Source organism: Coregonus clupeaformis, chromosome 20 (genome assembly GCF_020615455.1).
Source record: "Coregonus clupeaformis isolate EN_2021a chromosome 20, ASM2061545v1, whole genome shotgun sequence".
In the NCBI taxonomy this organism is placed as follows: domain Eukaryota; kingdom Metazoa; phylum Chordata; class Actinopteri; order Salmoniformes; family Salmonidae; genus Coregonus; species Coregonus clupeaformis.
In genome coordinates this window covers 48,974,679-48,990,002 of record NC_059211.1, presented here as the reverse complement: position 1 = coordinate 48,990,002, position 15,324 = coordinate 48,974,679, and the positions used below count along the sequence as shown (strand labels likewise).

Genomic DNA, 15,324 nt, shown 5'->3' with positions numbered 1-15,324 from the left:
AACGAATCAGCTAAGTTAGCTAGCTAGTTAACGTGAGCCTACTAGGCTATATCTAGGCTACATATTGAACTTCAATCGTCTCAGGCCAGTGGCACAATATAGGAATTTATGGTTAGATCAGAATCGCTGTCATAATCATTGGCCTGTACAGAGAATTCAGTCAAAACCACAAATCCACATCTCCATCCATGGCTTAGGAAAGGGACGATTTAGTAAGCTAGCTACTGCAGGACATCAACACAAGCAGATCAGAAACAGACAAGTTTGTCTGACCACGATGACATTTAGCTTAGGATGTGATTTGATTGGTGTGAAGCCAAATCCAAACTGGCCTCCCTTGGGGGGGTTTTGCTGGGCCAGGACAAACCACAGTTGAGCTCAGCTCAATGCTGACTGGCTAATTATTTTATAATTTTTTTATCAAGGGAGGCCAAATGCTTGCTAGCATCAATCAATCAAATGCTACTCCGGCAACATGTCATACTCTTTTGTTCCAGACAGCATCATATACATGGGCTACACATACTGAGACAGAAGGTCGCTGTTTCCCTCACTCGTAGGATTTTTCCGGTGTGATTCAGCCACTTGCGAATTGGCAGAAAATTATGAAAACACAGAGAGATGAAAGATACATTATTTTATCATTTTAATTGTTTTATTGGTCAAATATTTGGGGAAGCCTGGCGTCTCTTGGCATCCATGAATACACGCCACTGGAATGTGCCAATTTGAAAGCTATAATTTTTTGTTGTTGCTTGCGACATGTTACATTTTTTAAAAGTAGCACTCATGCTAGAAAAGGTTGGAGACCCCCGTCTTAGATAGAAGCAGGCCATTGGCTGCCTTCATAACGAGGGGTATGTACGGGAGTTCTGATTGGTTCCAAGTTTAGCAGGTCGGCAAATTTGCCTGAGCAGACAGAGTGCTTGTTCAACATTGCAGCCGACAGCGCAGGTGACTGCCGACTGTTTGATCTACAAATCACCTTGCATCATAAATAACTGCTCATTATTATTTGTAGATCAGTCAGTCAGTCACCATTTACACACAATGCATCATGGATTTGATGCAATTGATCATGGTCAGAGTGTTGAAATATACTTTTTATGAGAAAATGTGAAGAATTTAAGTTGCCAACAAATGTTATAGTCATCATAAGAATGTTTTACTGTGATATCGTCCCTCGACAGGTATCGATCAACTTCACTTTTTTCGGCTTTGGCCCACCACCTAAATAGAATCATCATATTATTATTTTTTTTGTCACGTGCACAAGTACAGTGAAATGCCTTTCTTGCTCTTTCCCAACAATGCAGTAATCAATATCAGTAGCAGTGGTGGAAAAAGTACCCAATTGTCATACTTGATTAAAAGTAAAGATACCTAAATAGAAAATGACTCAAGTAAAAGTAAAAGTCACCCAGTAAAATACTACTTGAGGAAAAGTCTAAAAGTATTTGGTTTTAAATATACTTAAGTATCAAAAGTGAATGTAATTGCTAAAATATACTTAAGTATCAAAAGTAAAAATATAAATATTTTCAAATCCCTTATATTAAGCAAACCAGACGGCATTATTTTTTTAATTTTTTTTAAATTTACGGATAGCCAGGGGCACACTCTAACACTCAGATATAATTTACAAATGAAGCATTTGTGTTTCGTGAGTCTGCCAGATCAGAGGCAGTAGGGATGACCAGGGATGGTCTCTTGATAAGTGCGTGAATTTGACCATTTTCCTGTCCTGCTAAGTATTCAAAATGTACTTTTGGGTGTCAGGGAAAATGTATGGCGTAAAAAGTACATTATTTTCTTTAGGAATGTAGTGAAGTAAAAATAAAAGTAGTCAAAAATATAAATAGTAAAGCAAAGTACAGATACTCCAAAAAACTACTTAAGTAGTACTTTAAAGTATTTTGACTTAAGTACTTTACACCTTTGATCAGTAGTACTATAAAATAAGTCAAGTAGAACATAAACACACAAGAAATAGAAATACAAAGAACACGAGAAAGTAAGTAATCTATATACAGGGTCAGTTCCAGGGTTAGTTTCATTACCATATTTACAATGTGCAGGGATACTGGAGTGGCAGGGTTAGATATGTGTAGGGGTAAGGTGATTAGGCATCGGGATATATGATAAACAGAGTAGCAGCAGCATATATGATGATTGTATGTGAGTGTGTGTGCATGTGTGTAGAGTCAGTATGAATGTGTGTGCGTGTTATGAAGTGGACAGGTTTACCAATACTTTAGGGAAGAATAGTAAACAAACAAACATTTGACCACGGGTACTTTTTGTCAGTCCCCACAAGGTCAAATGCTATTTCTAGTGGGGTTAGGGTTAAGATTAGAATTAGTGTTAGGGTTAGAATTAAGTTTAGTGTTAGGGTTAGGAGCTAGGGTTAAGTTTTGGGTTAGGGTTAGGTTTAGGGTTAGGGGTTAGGGAAAATAGGATTTTGAATTGGGTTAGGGTTAGGGTTAGGGTGAATTGTGTGTCCCCACAAGGTTAGTTATACAAGAGTGTTTGTGTGTGTGTGTGTGTGTGTGTGTGTGTGTTGGTGTGTCAGTGTGAGTGTGTGTGAGTGAGTGTGCATAGAGTGAGTGTGTGAGTGTGCATTCAAGGGTCAATGCAGATAGTCCTTGTAGCCGTTTTGTTAGCTATTTAGCAGTCTTATGGCTTGGGGATAGAAGCTGTTCAGGAGCCTGTTGGTGTCAGACTTGATGCTCCGGTACAGCTTGCCGTTCGGAAGCAGAGAGAACAGTCTATGGCTTGAGTGGCTGAAATCTTTAACAATTTTCTGGGCCTTTCTTTCACACCGCCTGATATAGAGGTCCTGGATGGCAGGGAGCTCGGCCCCAGTGACGTACTAGGCTGTCCGCACCACCCTCTGTAGCGCCATGCGATCGAGACCGGTGCAGTTGCCATAACAAGCAGTGATGCAGCCAGTCAAGATGCTCTCAATGGTGTAGCTGTAGAACTTCTTGAGGATTTGAGTAGACCCTTGATAAAGTATAATTTGACAGGAGTGGTCATCAGATGAAAAAAGAAGCCTGCATTCTTTAACCACCAGCTGTAGATATTATGCATCACTGATATAGCCTAGCTATGTAGGCCTACTACTACTGTAATGCCATGCCAGGAATATTGTAGTACAGTTTACATTGGCGCCAGTGAACTCCTCCCCTTCTGCAGAGCCAGGAAGATCCCCTCTTCCTGCGGTCGGTTGGAGACTGTGACAGCCAAGGCATTGTCTCGCGCATTGGGTTACAGAAAAAACGGGACGGAGCAAACACTACAACCAACAGCTGAAACGCTAGACCAGGAATATATCGCAATTAAATTGGAATCAGACGATTTTAAAGACATGGGTAACAGAGATGATGAATACGATTTCTTGTTCAAAGGTAAACTAACTGTCATCTTGTTTTACCCACCTAGCTGTAGCTAGCTGCCTCTTGTGGTAGCTACAACATATATGATTTGTCTGATTTGGTCAATTATGAGGGTACCGTTAGAGGAAGCTCACACAATGTATTTTATTATAACAGATTGTTTTAGAATGTCCAGATAGATTTAGCAAGCCTCCATCTGATCTGGTGGCTTGCTAAATATTATTATTTGTTTGTCGCATTGTGTTGAGAAATGCACAGCTCTAACTTGGCTAACGACAGAGGTTTTCTCAGGTCTCATTCCTTTATAACACCATCATCCTCAAAGGTGCTGGCCAGCAACATGCAGATTAAAAAAAATACAAATCATAGCTAGGATTCTTTTCACAAGTGTACCAAAGGTCAAACCTGAAATGGGTGATTCATTCAGTAATTTTGTATTTGTTGTATATGTTACTTATAGGTAATACCCATAAAGAATATACCTAGTAGAAATACTCGAATGTGTTCTGTTTATTCATCCCATAAACAGTTTGCTTACATTATAATGTGACTGACAGTATGAGATTAAGCTTAACATGACCATCCCTGATAATAGACTGCCCATTTAATTGTATCAGATAAGAATGGGATAATGAGCAGGAAGGAAGTCCCCAGTGATATAGCACAAAAAAGCACATTTGTCAAAATCTTACAGATACCCATTTATTACCCTACTGATGAGCTTCTGTTAGATGTTTCAAAATCAATCCCACAGAAGCACACCACACCACACCCGTTACCAATCTAGTGTAGTATACAGCAATCTTCCAAATGATACATTCCAAATGACACTTAAAACATGATGATAGAAAATGTGATAAAAGGGACAGGGTGAGAACAGAGGATTTCCAAGTGATTCAGAGGGTGAATCACGGGAGAAGACAGGAAAGGAAAAGAGGCCCTCTGAAAAGTGTCAACTCAGGTTTCCCATTAGGAGCAGGTTCTCAGCTTCCTGCAGCATGACTTCAGAAGGACAAAGTTCAGATCATTTTCCTCCGCTGAAGAGGCAGAACAGCACTTTGTACTCATATAACCACTTTATTTCGGTTAAGAATGCTTTTCTGTTGTTTCAGTCATCTTGGCAATGCCATGCAAACAGCAGTATTCAATCAATGAAAATATTGTCTTTCCAAAGCATTCAAATAATATGCCATTTAGCAGACGCTTTTATCCAAAGCGACTTACAGTCATGTGTGCATACATTTTTACGTATGGGTGGTCCCGGGGATCGAACCCACTACCCTGGCGTTACAAGCAACAATGCTCTACCAATTGAGCTACAGAGGACCTTCAAAGTCAGACATGCACAGATCCATTAGATTATGAACATTTTCATAAGCAATCCACTTGATCTACCTGTAATTGGTTTATTGTATATGATCTGTTATGTGGTCTAACATTTTCCACTGTACTGAACTGAACATACAGCAGCAGCCTGTCATTGCAGTGCTAATGTTGTCTGTGTGTTTTGTTGCCAGTGGTGCTGATCGGAGACTCTGGTGTAGGGAAGAGTAACCTGCTGTCCCGTTTCACACGGAATGAGTTCAACCTGGAGAGCAAAAGCACCATCGGTGTGGAATTCGCCACCCGCAGCATCCAGGTGGACGGCAAGACGATAAAGGCCCAGATCTGGGATACAGCTGGACAGGAGCGCTACAGAGCCATCACTTCAGCGTGAGTGGAGGAGGGTGCTCACTGCTCAATAATGTTAAGGATACTCATCTTCCTGTAACCTGCCCTTTATGGAACTAGCATATTTTTATAGTACTGAAACCATTCTGTGAAATCTTTCTCTATCTTAGTCTCACAACCTTTGACCTCCTATCCTCCCTGCTCTGTCCCAATCAGGTACTACCGGGGAGCGGTGGGGGCTCTCCTAGTGTACGACATTGCCAAGCATCTGACCTATGAAAACGTGGAGCGCTGGCTGAAGGAGCTGAGGGATCATGCTGATAACAACATCGTCATCATGCTGGTGGGCAACAAGAGTGACCTGCGCCACCTCAGGGCAGTGCCCACAGACGAGGCTCGCGCCTTCGCAGGTAAACAACAAAAACACAGGAGTAGATGACAGCTCACTCCGGGGACAAAGATGGTTAAGAAGACATCCCTGTTTGTCTCAACTCAATCTTTTCTCTTTTTCTCCCTCAGAAAAGAATACGCTATCATTTATTGAGACATCGGCTTTGGACTCCACTAATGTAGAAGAGGCGTTCAAGAACATCCTCACAGGTAAGAAGAGGGAGCCACGACACACCTCACATTACTGGAAACTAACTAGTCTATAAGGTATGTATTATTGGCACATTTAATTTTCAGTTACTGTCTCGTCCTTTTCCTCCAGAAATCCACCGAATCGTATCACAGAAGCAGATAGCTGACAGATCAGCACATGACGAGTCTCCAGGCAACAATGTAGTTGACATCAGTGTCCCCCCCACCACCGATGGGCAGAAAAACAAACTGCAGTGCTGCCAAAGCCTGTGACCCTCACCACTCCTCTGACCCCCTTTCCCCAACCCCCCCTCCACTTCCACCGTCACACTGTCTTATCCTGTACGGCCCATTCTGTCTTTGTTACCATATATGGCGACGCCCTGCTCTCCCCTCCCTCCCTGTATACAAAACTTACTTTTTATTACTTGTGAACTCACGTGCTCTTCTGCCATGAAGTGAAACATAAAAAAGCCTTTCTGTCACTTTGTCAGTCATTCATGGATTCAACGTTGAGGTTCCTGCAGTGTAGCAACAGGGCAGTTGTCTGTGAAATGAGATGAGCTGTACTTGAAGTGCTGTATTATGTTGGACTCTGAGATTTGAACAATGACCACTAGACGGTGCTGTGTATATAGCCACTCACAGTTTCTCTTGAATAAGGCAGTATTAATACATTGGTATATGCATTTCGTTAGTTATCATGCCAGAAATGACCTGTTCAAATGTATTTGGCTCACCTTTTCATTGTTTTATTTTCAATAAGCACTGTAAGACTTTACAATAAACTAATTGACAAAGTAATACGTAAGTCATTCATTTATCTTTAACATATCAACCCTTATCAGTGCGCTGTACAGTATTGGAATTCAAAATGCTCAACTTTAGATGTATGTGGGTAGAATATGTGAGCTATCTTGTCCTGTGTGTCTGTCTGTCTTTATGGAGGCTTGCTGTTGTAGAGGCAGGGGTCTACAGGAGGTTGTTTACGTTTCCTCCAGGCCCAGTCCTGTTCCTCTGACAGTGCCACACCCCATTAGAGCTAGCCGAGTGGTGTCAAACATGGTGCTACAGCAGCATATGAAAAATATTAGACCCGTATTTATTCTAAGCCTCTTATAGGCCTATTTACCAGGCATTGGGTGGGATTGGGACATTCTTTAGGTCCAGGAACTAACTGTTCACAGGGATTCAATTCAGAATTTCCCATCAGTTGTTGACCTTTGAGTAAGCCAGTGGTGGAAAACAGAATTGAATTATCGAATGACATGACCCGCTCATCTTTGGTGGCCTATTTTTGGAGGATGGATTTTTTTTTTTTTTAAACGAGCCTTATCTTAAATGGAGATGAGTTTTATATACTGAACAAAAATATAAATGCAACATGCAACAATTTCTACGATTTTACTGAGTTACAGTTCATATAAGGAAATCAGTCAATTGAAATAAATTCATTAGGCCCTAATCTATGGATTTCACATGACTGGGCAGAAGCGCAGCCATGGGTTGGCCGTGAGGGCATAGGCCCACCCACTGGGGAGCCAAGCCAAGCCAATTACAGACAGAAATACTCCTCAGTTTCATCAGCTGTCCGGGTGGCTGGTCTCAGATGATCCCGCAGGTGAAGAAGCCGAATGTGGAGGTCCTGGGCTGGCGTGGTTACACGTGGTCTGCGGTTGTGAGGCCGGTTGGACGTACTGCAAAATTCTCTAAAACGACATTGGAGGCGGCTTATGGTAGAGAAATTAACATTAGATTCTCTGGCAACAGCTCTGGTGGACATTCCTGCAGTCAGCATGCCAATTGCACGCTCCCTCAAAACAGGAGACATCTGTGGCATTGTGTTGTGTGACAGAACTGCACATTTTAGAGTGGCCTTTTATTGTCCCCAGCACAAGGTGCACCTGTGTAATGATCATGCTGTTTAATCAGCTTCTTGCTATGCCACACCTGTCAGATGGATTGATTATCTTGGCAAAGGAGAAATGCTCACTAACAGGGATGTAAACAAATGTGTACATTTGAGAGAAATAAACTTTTGTGCGTATGGATAATGTCAGGGATCTTTTATTTCAGTTCATGAAACATGGGACCAACACTTTACATGTTGCATTTATATATTTGTTCAGTATAAGTTGAGAATGTGACCAGTAAGTGAACATGATATTTTAAGACGTGACATGGGACATTTTGTTGATATGTTGACCCTCTTGTTGAACTGTGAGTGACTGGAAACCAGAGCACGGATACCAAACAAAAAGTGCAAAACCCCTGGAGAAACCTCTGGACTAAAACCAAATAATGTGACCTTTAGAAAAGTTCATGTGATCCAGAAAGATGACAGTTCAACCAACATTTTGTAAACAATTTTATTTTGGACTGAATGTGTTAACTGATGCAGATAACCATAAAGTCTGAAATAACATCAAATAAGAGGCCTGTGTAGTATATGCAAGTGTCCGCATCATTAAGAAGACAAAAGGAGTCATTGATGTTTATCCATTCTGTAGCTTCATTTTTTATTTGCTTTGCACACTTTTCTTGGCTGATTGCAAGCACCAACATATTTTGGTGAAGACATCTTTCTTTTCACACTGCACAACATAAACACTATAGTATTTCAAAACATGTTTAAGATTGATAAAAATCCTGTGCCTAATCAATAATTGAAACAAATTACAAATGATACACATGAATATATTAAAAACGGTGGTAAAATTAATATGAGATTCAAACATTAACAAACAAAAACAAGTCTGTTGTTCCTTTTACACATGAGCATGACAATGCCCTGGACCCTTTGTTTCATCTTCAAATCAAAAACAAAATCAGAGGAGCAATATCCGAACACCAGAAACTGGGAAAATATCAGTAACACTTTTAAATCCCTTTCAAAGTCTGTATTAGGAGATCATATAAACAACCACACTGAATTCATTTCCATTATAGTTTTGTGAAAGTGCCATTTGATATACCGGTATAAAACACAAGAAACAATGCTTCTTTGGAGAGAAGGAACTGTTTGAGTTAGCGGTTATAACACTGGAGTATAATAAGGCAAGTCTCTGAGCTGCCTTCACTGGGAGCAGTGATGCATATTGTAGGCAACTCACAGACTCGCATAGCAAAATCAAACATCCTATCGTAGCCCTCTCAGCCCGCACAAGTGAGCGAACTGCTATGATCCTTCATATGCACTTCCTTCTACATTATCTTTCTGATTTCATTACGTATTGTTAAGGTTATAGGTAAGAATTGCATTGTAAAGTTATCAAATTGCACACGTGCTGTAACTACACCCTACATTGCAAAGTCTCCATAGCTCCCAACACGTCAGCTGGAGGTGAACTCACCAATCAGAGACCGCATGTGACACGGGCAGTGGCCCATCGCTGACAACGCAGATAAGAACTCTTTCCATGCTGAAAGATCCTCAACACTGTTCCACTCCACACATACAGGAAAATAACCTCATACTAAGCTCTAGTATTACTATTACACAACATTATCTACCCTTTAACAACATCAACAATTCTTTCCAGGCGAGGATTCCTTTAGAGTGACAATCGCCACTTTACAAATAAAAAAAATGTCTATCCATTTTCAGAATGGGTCTCCCAACAGGACACTACACTGAACTGGGCTGACTATTGTCCATCTATGCTGAGGATGACTTCCTATTTTGTTTACTGGAGATCACCATTTTCTTCAAGTTTAAGCTGATTTCAGAATGCCACTCCCACAACCAGGGTTCTCACAGCTGCATAAATAAACCTTTATAGTGCATAGCTGTTCCACTGCAAAGCCCTTCAGGTTATCAACCCTCAGGTACCGGAAGAGTTTAACCTGCACCTACAGATGAACAATACACAGGAGCATGATTGCTATGAAGGGATTAAAACAAATTCTACTATCATAGACACAAATGAGCAACAAATCTAGGCCTAGGTTTTTGGCTTCTGTGCACCATAACGTGAGTTTTCCCTACTGAGGAGGATATTTGCATTAATCCTCTTCTCTTTAGGCCTGTTAATAGCTTTTAAGATTCAGGGTCAATACTTTTACGTTCAACCAAGGACACTATGATTAACAATACATATACAAATATGTAGAAATGAAGCTTTGCTAAGACAGTGGGACATCTGAAAGGACCATACAGTGTACATGGAAGAAAACAAATGCACAAAACCCACACAAAGAGCTATGTTGTTTTTGCATCGCTCTCTCATCCAGAGGTCACCTCATATGTTTTAAAGCTGTGGTAGATGGATAACAACAAAACCCATAACGGTCTAGAACCAGACACTGGCTTCTACTGTCAAGGTACAGTCTAAGTCTATAGATACGTCTGAGTGTAGACGTCAGAGTCTGGTCGACTGCATATCAGAGGGAATACAACTGCTACAAAACCTGCAGTAACATCAACCAACCAATCTATGCTCTTGCTGCATGTGACTACTAGCTATTGTTACGTGACTACACAAAAAGAAACACACCAATACAAAAAACACACTAACTAAAAGCTTTTCATTGGACTCTCGTCATAGTAGAGTAATGTACTATTGATTTCCTGTAAGTCTGTACTTGACCTTCCGATACTGGAAAAGTCAGCCTTACTTTCCATCAACCACAAAAAGTTTGAACTTCATGTTTGTGGAATATACTTTTCCATAAAGTTTTTTTTCATCAGTGGCATCTAGACCTACATAGGTCAGCTCACTCTATTTGGACAGTTTTCATTAAGTGCTGATAGTAGGAGACCTCTCTATACTCCTAGGGAGGAAACCCTGATCAACATACAAACTAGCAACACTAGATCAATGGAAGCTCAACCAACCTCTCTTACAATCCCCCAAAGTAATAAACGAAACAATATTTTTCCCCCCAAAAAGAAAAAAGAAACAGTGCATCGCATGCATAACTGTGCGTGTTGGGAGCAGTCTCGTCACATACTGTGAGAGCACCCGCATCCACTGTGTTTTATTGCACAATCTCGATCTTCACGAACAACATTCCTGCTCAGACCAAGGTGAAAACAGATGGAGTTAAATTGAAGGGAGTCAACTGAATTGCGTATAAAATATCATGAGCATCTATAATCCCCTAGTGGAATAGCCTGTGGCTGGTGAACAGGAGTCAAAGCTTCTCACTTCTGCGCTCAGTGATTAGGGAATCAACCGCTGGATGAATCGCCTTAGATCAGCATCAACGATCCATGCTACACTTTTATAGTCGGTTGTGGAGAACTGAAAATAAAAAAGAGTAAATGTTCACTTAAACGCTAGGGTTTGTTTTTAAAGCTTCAGCAGCCATCTCCACTGAGGATCTGTCCAATCCTTTGTCGTCTCTTTGCAGGGCCCAGTGGAGTACCATCCAATCAACTGCCCTTTTCCAAACCTTCACAAGCACCATACCGCACGGTACTCAATGACCTCTAACATACTGGTTTCTTTACCAGATCAATATAACACCATTAGAGGCTAACACGACTTAATAAAAAAGAGAGGTGGAAAATGAAGTGCTGATGATGATGATACACGTAGGTGAAAAGGATTTAAACAGAAAAAGAAAATAATATTCATCCACAAGTACTTGGGCTCTGGTTGGAGACTTGTTTTTTTGCCGCAAACCTCCAGCACACGAAGAAGAACACCAACTTCAATCTTCCCACCTTTAACCTCATACTATGGTCTCATCAGCTGTCTTTTTCAGCAGCTTCGTGGAGAGCAAGGAATGCTGGCTAGAATGCCCACCCTTCGCGTCTGGAAGGAGCAGGCGTACTTTCTGATTGGTTCGTCTCCATTCAGAGTAGAGCTGACAGTGGTAGCGGAAGGATACCTGCAAGAGAGAAGGGGGTTGGGGAGGAGAGAATATTGATGTTCATCCAAAGCTAAAAACAAACAAACTGGCACACGTAAGGTTTGAAAACTGCTGCCCAAGCACATTCATGAGTTGAAACACATTACAACTGGTTAATACAAAATAGACACGATCAAAGTCCATTACTGTCTTTTAAAGCAAAGTCTTTTTAGAACCAACAGGCATGACGAAAGACTCATAAAAACAAATCATTACACATCAAATTTAAGTGGGACTGTCTTGGACTGTCTTGTTGTCTCACTAAGTATTTAAAGTGTGATTTGTCAAAGACAGGCTACTAGTTCCCCAACCATGTTATAGCATGAAATAGGATGAAGTTGCTGAGACGCTGATCTAAGGTCAGTTCTAGCCGGTCCTAGATCTGTGGCTACTTACCAGAGTCCAGAGGACGTAAATGGTGAAGAGGGCGATGGTGAGGGCGATGAGGCCCACGGCCTCCAGTCTGCTGTTGAAGTGCAGGTGGTCCTGGGCTCCCCTCAGACACAGCCAGCCAGAGATGGCTGCCAGGGGCGTGATGAACAGGAAGCACAGCATGTCACAGAACAACGTGCGCTTCTCGTTCCGAGGGCCCGGGTCCCGCATCCACTGTGGAGACAGAAGAGAGGGGAGAGAAGAAAGAGAAAGAAAGAAAATGTACTGAGCCTCTGAGTCTATATGAGCACTGAGCATGCACTATAGGCCAAACAGGGGTCACTGGAGGACTCGTGCTGCTTTTCTTCTTCTTCAGGGTTTGGTTTGGTTTATTGAGATACGCATTAGTAGATGAAGGGATAAACTTCCTGGGTTCATACATCATTCATTACATGAACACATGATGGTACATTCCAATAAATAACAAAAAAATCCCTAATCCCTCCCTAACTACATTTCTGTTAACATATCCAGGATTTAATACGCATGAGTAATACACAACTAAGTCAACATAGCTTCATGTTGTTGACCCATGAGCAAGGCCAGAAATTCTATATCAACACAGAAGTATTGCAGCTTCAAGACAATGTTTGCATTGAGTAATCTATGCAAGCAGAAAGAGAAGAAGAAGAGTGAATCATGGTCATGTGTTTTGATACAGCATAAGCAGAACCACACACACATGCACGCACACACTGCAGGCAGAGGAATGCCGACAAAGGCAAAAGCAAGCAGCAGCAGTCACACACATGCACATAACCGCGCACACACACACACACACACACACACACAGAGGCAGGCATAGGAGTGCAGACAAGCTAAAGGCATTGACCTTTGTTACCTCTGTGAGGGACCTGGGCTTGCGCTCAATGGTGAACTCTGTGTGGCATAGCTCACAGTAGCTGGTGTTGGAGGAGGAGAGCCACTTCTCCAGGCAGCTCTTGTGCACCGTGCCCAGAGTCCCTGTGCAGTCGCAGGGGGACAGGAGCCCCTCGCCGTTGGCCCCCTCGTGGCAGATCCGGCAGATTGGCCCATCGCTGGAGGAAACAGAAAGAGAAAGGTCCTGAACAGGGTCCTTAGACTGGGTTTACTTACTACAGCTTGCCGGATATCACTTGGGCTAACCTAACATTTCAGTCTAAACAGCTAAGCTAATTCTCGTAAATTCTGAGGCTAACTGTGAGAGTGAGACATTAACTTTCCGGACACATACTCGCAAACGCTCTCACGAGTTCCAGATACGACTAGGATTACTACTATAACAGCCTGTTGGAAAGCCCTAAACATCTCATAAATGCTTAGCTCTGAAAGTGAGTTTTCAGCCACAGTACCTCAGTGTGCTCACGGGTTTGATGACGGTGGAGAGCAGCCGTCCATCTTTGGCTGTGACCTGGGTGACATACTGCGCTCTGCAGTTATCCGACTCCTCCACGCTTTTGGACAGGGCAGCATTGCCAGTGCAGTCACACAGAGAGCCCGGGAGGTGGCAACACTCCCCCGTCGTCATGGTTATGCCGTCCAGGGGGTCAAGGGTCAGGGGTCAAGGGAATGATGGGGAACAGACTCAGCTCAGAGCAGTTAGGCCCAACAGCTGGAGAGAGATGAGATGGAGTTAGGACCTCATTCACTTTGTACAATACACTACTAGTTACTTCACAGAGCTTATTATGAGACAAATAGTGAGGTTTAAAATATTCTATCATTTTCTTTGACCAACATTAGAACTGAGCTGTATGAGGCCTAAATTATGACAACATGAAATAGGCTCTTAAAATGTTTTCACAACATTGAAAATGTGTATTGTATTAAATATTAGGAAAGAAAATAATGATCTTCTTGTCTGAACTGTAGGCCTATTTGCCCCAAAATCCAGAGTGCAGTTGAGACAATTTGCCAAAACACAACACAGCTACTTCTAAAGTTCAACCTCTGTATGAGCAGCAGGGCACAAGGGAGTGATAAACAGCTGTCTCCTAGATATCCTCACCCAGATAATTGGCTACTCAGACAGAGTTCATATGTCTGTCTGTATGGGATGTCAGGGTCTTATAGCTTCTAGGAAATGTACTGACATGACCAAATGAAAGCTTTTGAAAAATAACCATTTAAATGTATACTTTTGATATCACATCTTTGATCAAAGCCACAGCTTGAAGACCATTTCATTCTTATTTGACCCTCAAAATACAATACAGACACCATTATCTTTCCACATAGCAGCATATCAAGATATCAGGGGTGGCTAGACATTCCCTGGTCTCTCCAAAATGAGGATAAACTGTAGACACTAACAGAGTATCATCAAGTCTACCAATCATTATGTGTTGTAACGTTAGATATCAGGAAAAAAAACATATTGATTTGATGGTGATTAATCAGTGGTTACTACAAACAAACATAGTTAGAACGCTAGCTAGCTACATCATGCTTGTAGTGTCGAATCCCGACGACGAGAACACACACACAAACTCAAATACAGACACAAAACCCCGACCGAAGAAGGACACAGCTGGATAATTTGGTCAGCTGGCCAGCCAACTGTGTTTAGTTCTAGCTACCGTAGCTAGTTCAGGAAAGACTAGAAACCATACTGATTGCTACATGACAATGACAACTGATTATGGTTTAATTGTGTTCACAGCAGTATCGTTCATTTATTAAGCTAATGCCTTCTGCTAGGAAAACGGTCTAGTGAGCCAGCTAACTTTATTTTAGCTAGCTAGCTATTTGTTCGCCCGCTAGCTAGTACTGTAGCTAGAACTGTAGCTAGCTAGCCGACCGAGACGATAGAAAAAATGAACAAATTACTCACCGCGTTCCTTCTTTTTTCATTTTAACAGTGGGGTTGCCAATATTTAAAATAGTCCTCTATAGAAACCATAAATGTTGAGAATTGTTTTATTTCCTTTCAGATAGCCAGCTAGCTATGCCAGTTCTCGTCTAGCTGACAGACAACAGTAGGACAGAGTTTCTAAACCCAGAGTCGCAACATCGCGAGACTTCCGGGAACGCTTGCGAAACAGACCAAGCATACTCAGGCCGGGGTTTGGGTTTGGAGAAGTCAATGAGCTTGTTCAACATTGCAGGCGACTGCCGACTGACTGATCTACAAATCACTTTGCATTAGAAATAACTACTCATTATTATTTGTAGATCAGCCAGTCAGTCACCATTTTACCCACAATGCATCATGTATTTGATGCTCTCGAACAAGAACAATAGGTCCATGCGATCTGGGATCAATGAGAAGTGAAAATGTCTTCCTTAGTTGTTAGTTTTCTCGAAATCTAAACGCACAACCTATATTCGAGCCAATGTCTTAAGTAGTTGAACATGTTATCATTCCAACCTCGTGAAAGTGACAAACTGACACGTTTTCATT

The 15,324-nt window shown here is 41.8% G+C and overlaps 2 protein-coding genes across 3 annotated transcripts; one reads left to right on the top strand and one right to left on the bottom strand.

Annotated features, from left to right (window-relative positions):
• Positions 1-3,193: 3,193 nt before the first annotated feature.
• LOC121533585 (ras-related protein Rab-11B-like) lies at positions 3,194-6,455 on the top strand. Its single transcript, XM_041839661.2, has 5 exons — positions 3,194-3,410; positions 4,916-5,111; positions 5,286-5,479; positions 5,589-5,669; positions 5,782-6,455. Exons 1-5 carry the CDS (start codon positions 3,371-3,373, stop codon positions 5,922-5,924), a joined length of 654 nt encoding a protein of 217 aa, XP_041695595.1. The 5' UTR covers positions 3,194-3,370; the 3' UTR covers positions 5,925-6,455.
• Positions 6,456-8,143: 1,688 nt separating this feature from the next.
• LOC121533586 (E3 ubiquitin-protein ligase MARCHF2) lies at positions 8,144-14,910 on the bottom strand. 2 transcript variants are annotated; one of them, XM_041839662.2, is made up of 5 exons: positions 14,755-14,910; positions 13,274-13,533; positions 12,775-12,979; positions 11,907-12,116; positions 8,144-11,489 (listed from the first exon to the last, which is right to left on the bottom strand). In XM_041839662.2, the coding sequence occupies exons 2-5, from the start codon at positions 13,447-13,449 to the stop codon at positions 11,331-11,333; spliced, it is 750 nt and encodes a 249-aa protein (XP_041695596.1). In that variant the 5' UTR covers positions 13,450-13,533; positions 14,755-14,910; the 3' UTR covers positions 8,144-11,330. The 2 variants fall into 2 exon arrangements, with proteins under 2 accessions (XP_041695596.1, XP_041695597.1); XM_041839663.2 differs by having other exon boundaries at positions 12,784-12,979.
• Between the last annotated feature and the right edge of the window lie 414 nt (positions 14,911-15,324).

What these genes read in the sequence shown, in the direction of transcription:
- LOC121533585 (XM_041839661.2), top strand. Translation starts at nt 3,371, where the DNA reads ATGGGTAACAGAGATGATGAATACGATTTCTTGTTCAAAG. An exon ending in TACAGAGCCATCACTTCAGC is followed by an intron (nt 5,112 to 5,285) that starts GTGAGTGGAGGA and finishes TGTCCCAATCAG; the next exon opens with GTACTACCGGGGAGCGGTGG. An exon ending in GTTCAAGAACATCCTCACAG is followed by an intron (nt 5,670 to 5,781) that starts GTAAGAAGAGGG and finishes CTTTTCCTCCAG; the next exon opens with AAATCCACCGAATCGTATCA.
- LOC121533586 (XM_041839662.2), bottom strand. Translation starts at nt 13,449, where the DNA reads ATGACGACGGGGGAGTGTTGCCACCTCCCGGGCTCTCTGTGTGACTGC. An exon ending in CCCTCACAGAGGTAACAAAG is followed by an intron (nt 12,117 to 12,774) that starts GTCAATGCCTTT and finishes CTGTCTCCACAG; the next exon opens with TGGATGCGGGACCCGGGCCC. An exon ending in TTTACGTCCTCTGGACTCTG is followed by an intron (nt 11,490 to 11,906) that starts GTAAGTAGCCAC and finishes TCTCTCTTGCAG; the next exon opens with GTATCCTTCCGCTACCACTG.